We start from the raw sequence: 712 nt of genomic DNA, 5'->3' as shown, positions 1-712 counted from the left end.
TAATTAATTTATTTATTTATTTATTTATTTATTTATTTATTTATTTATTTATTTATTTATAATGTTCTTCCCCCCTTTCCCCCTCTTTGAAGGCGCTGCTGCTGAGGAGCTGCAGCAAAGCGGCAGCACTTCTGCTTTTACATTCATGAGTTCATTTAAACTGCTGCTGCTGCTGCTGCCGCTGCTGCTGCTGCTGCTGCTGCTGCTGCTGCTGCTGCAGTGCGTTGCTGCTGCTGCACCTGCGTCTCTCCCAGCGTCCGTCTCTGTCTCTGTCTCGGTACGAGTCTCCGCCCCAGCGACTTCTCTCTCTTTCCCTTTCTCTCTCTCTTTCTCTCTCTCTTTCTCTTTCTCTGTCTCTGTCTCTTTCTCTGTCTCTTTCTCTATTTATTTCTCTATTTATATCTCTGTTTGCTTCTCGGTCTCTGCGGTAGAAGTGGTCGGGGGCTTTGTAGCTCATTTTGGGCTGCGGTGTACGTACACCTGCTGCGGTGCACTGCGGCGGGCCGCCGGCGCAACTCCGCGGCAAATCGGCGCAAATCGGCGCAAATCGACGCAAATCGGCGCAAAAAGGAATTAATAAATTAAATTAAACAAATTAAATGAAATTCAGAGGATAACGGGGAAAAACGCCGCCAAGTGGCCGCAGAAAGACCCAAAAAAGCCTCCCCGGCTGCCAGAACCGCCGACGGCCGCGCAGCAGCTCTCCGCGCGA

The 712-nt window shown here is 49.6% G+C and overlaps 1 protein-coding gene across 1 annotated transcript in view; it reads right to left on the bottom strand.

The window, feature by feature from the left end:
• ENH_00008480 (nucleic acid binding protein, putative) overlaps positions 1 to 457 on the bottom strand; it is a gene marked incomplete at both ends in the record, with an annotated part of 1,030 nt that extends 573 nt beyond the window's left edge. Inside the window, one exon of the mRNA XM_013584139.1 lies at positions 240 to 457. Within this exon, the coding sequence (XP_013439593.1) occupies positions 240 to 457 (218 nt within the window). The remainder of the gene's footprint in view (positions 1 to 239) is intronic.
• Between the last annotated feature and the right edge of the window lie 255 nt (positions 458 to 712).

Source organism: Eimeria necatrix, genomic scaffold (genome assembly GCF_000499385.1).
Source record: "Eimeria necatrix Houghton genomic scaffold, Enh_scaff1249, whole genome shotgun sequence".
NCBI lineage: Eukaryota > Apicomplexa > Conoidasida > Eucoccidiorida > Eimeriidae > Eimeria > Eimeria necatrix.
Note: the sequence above shows the minus strand (reverse complement) of the source record. Positions and strands in the feature narration are given on the sequence as shown.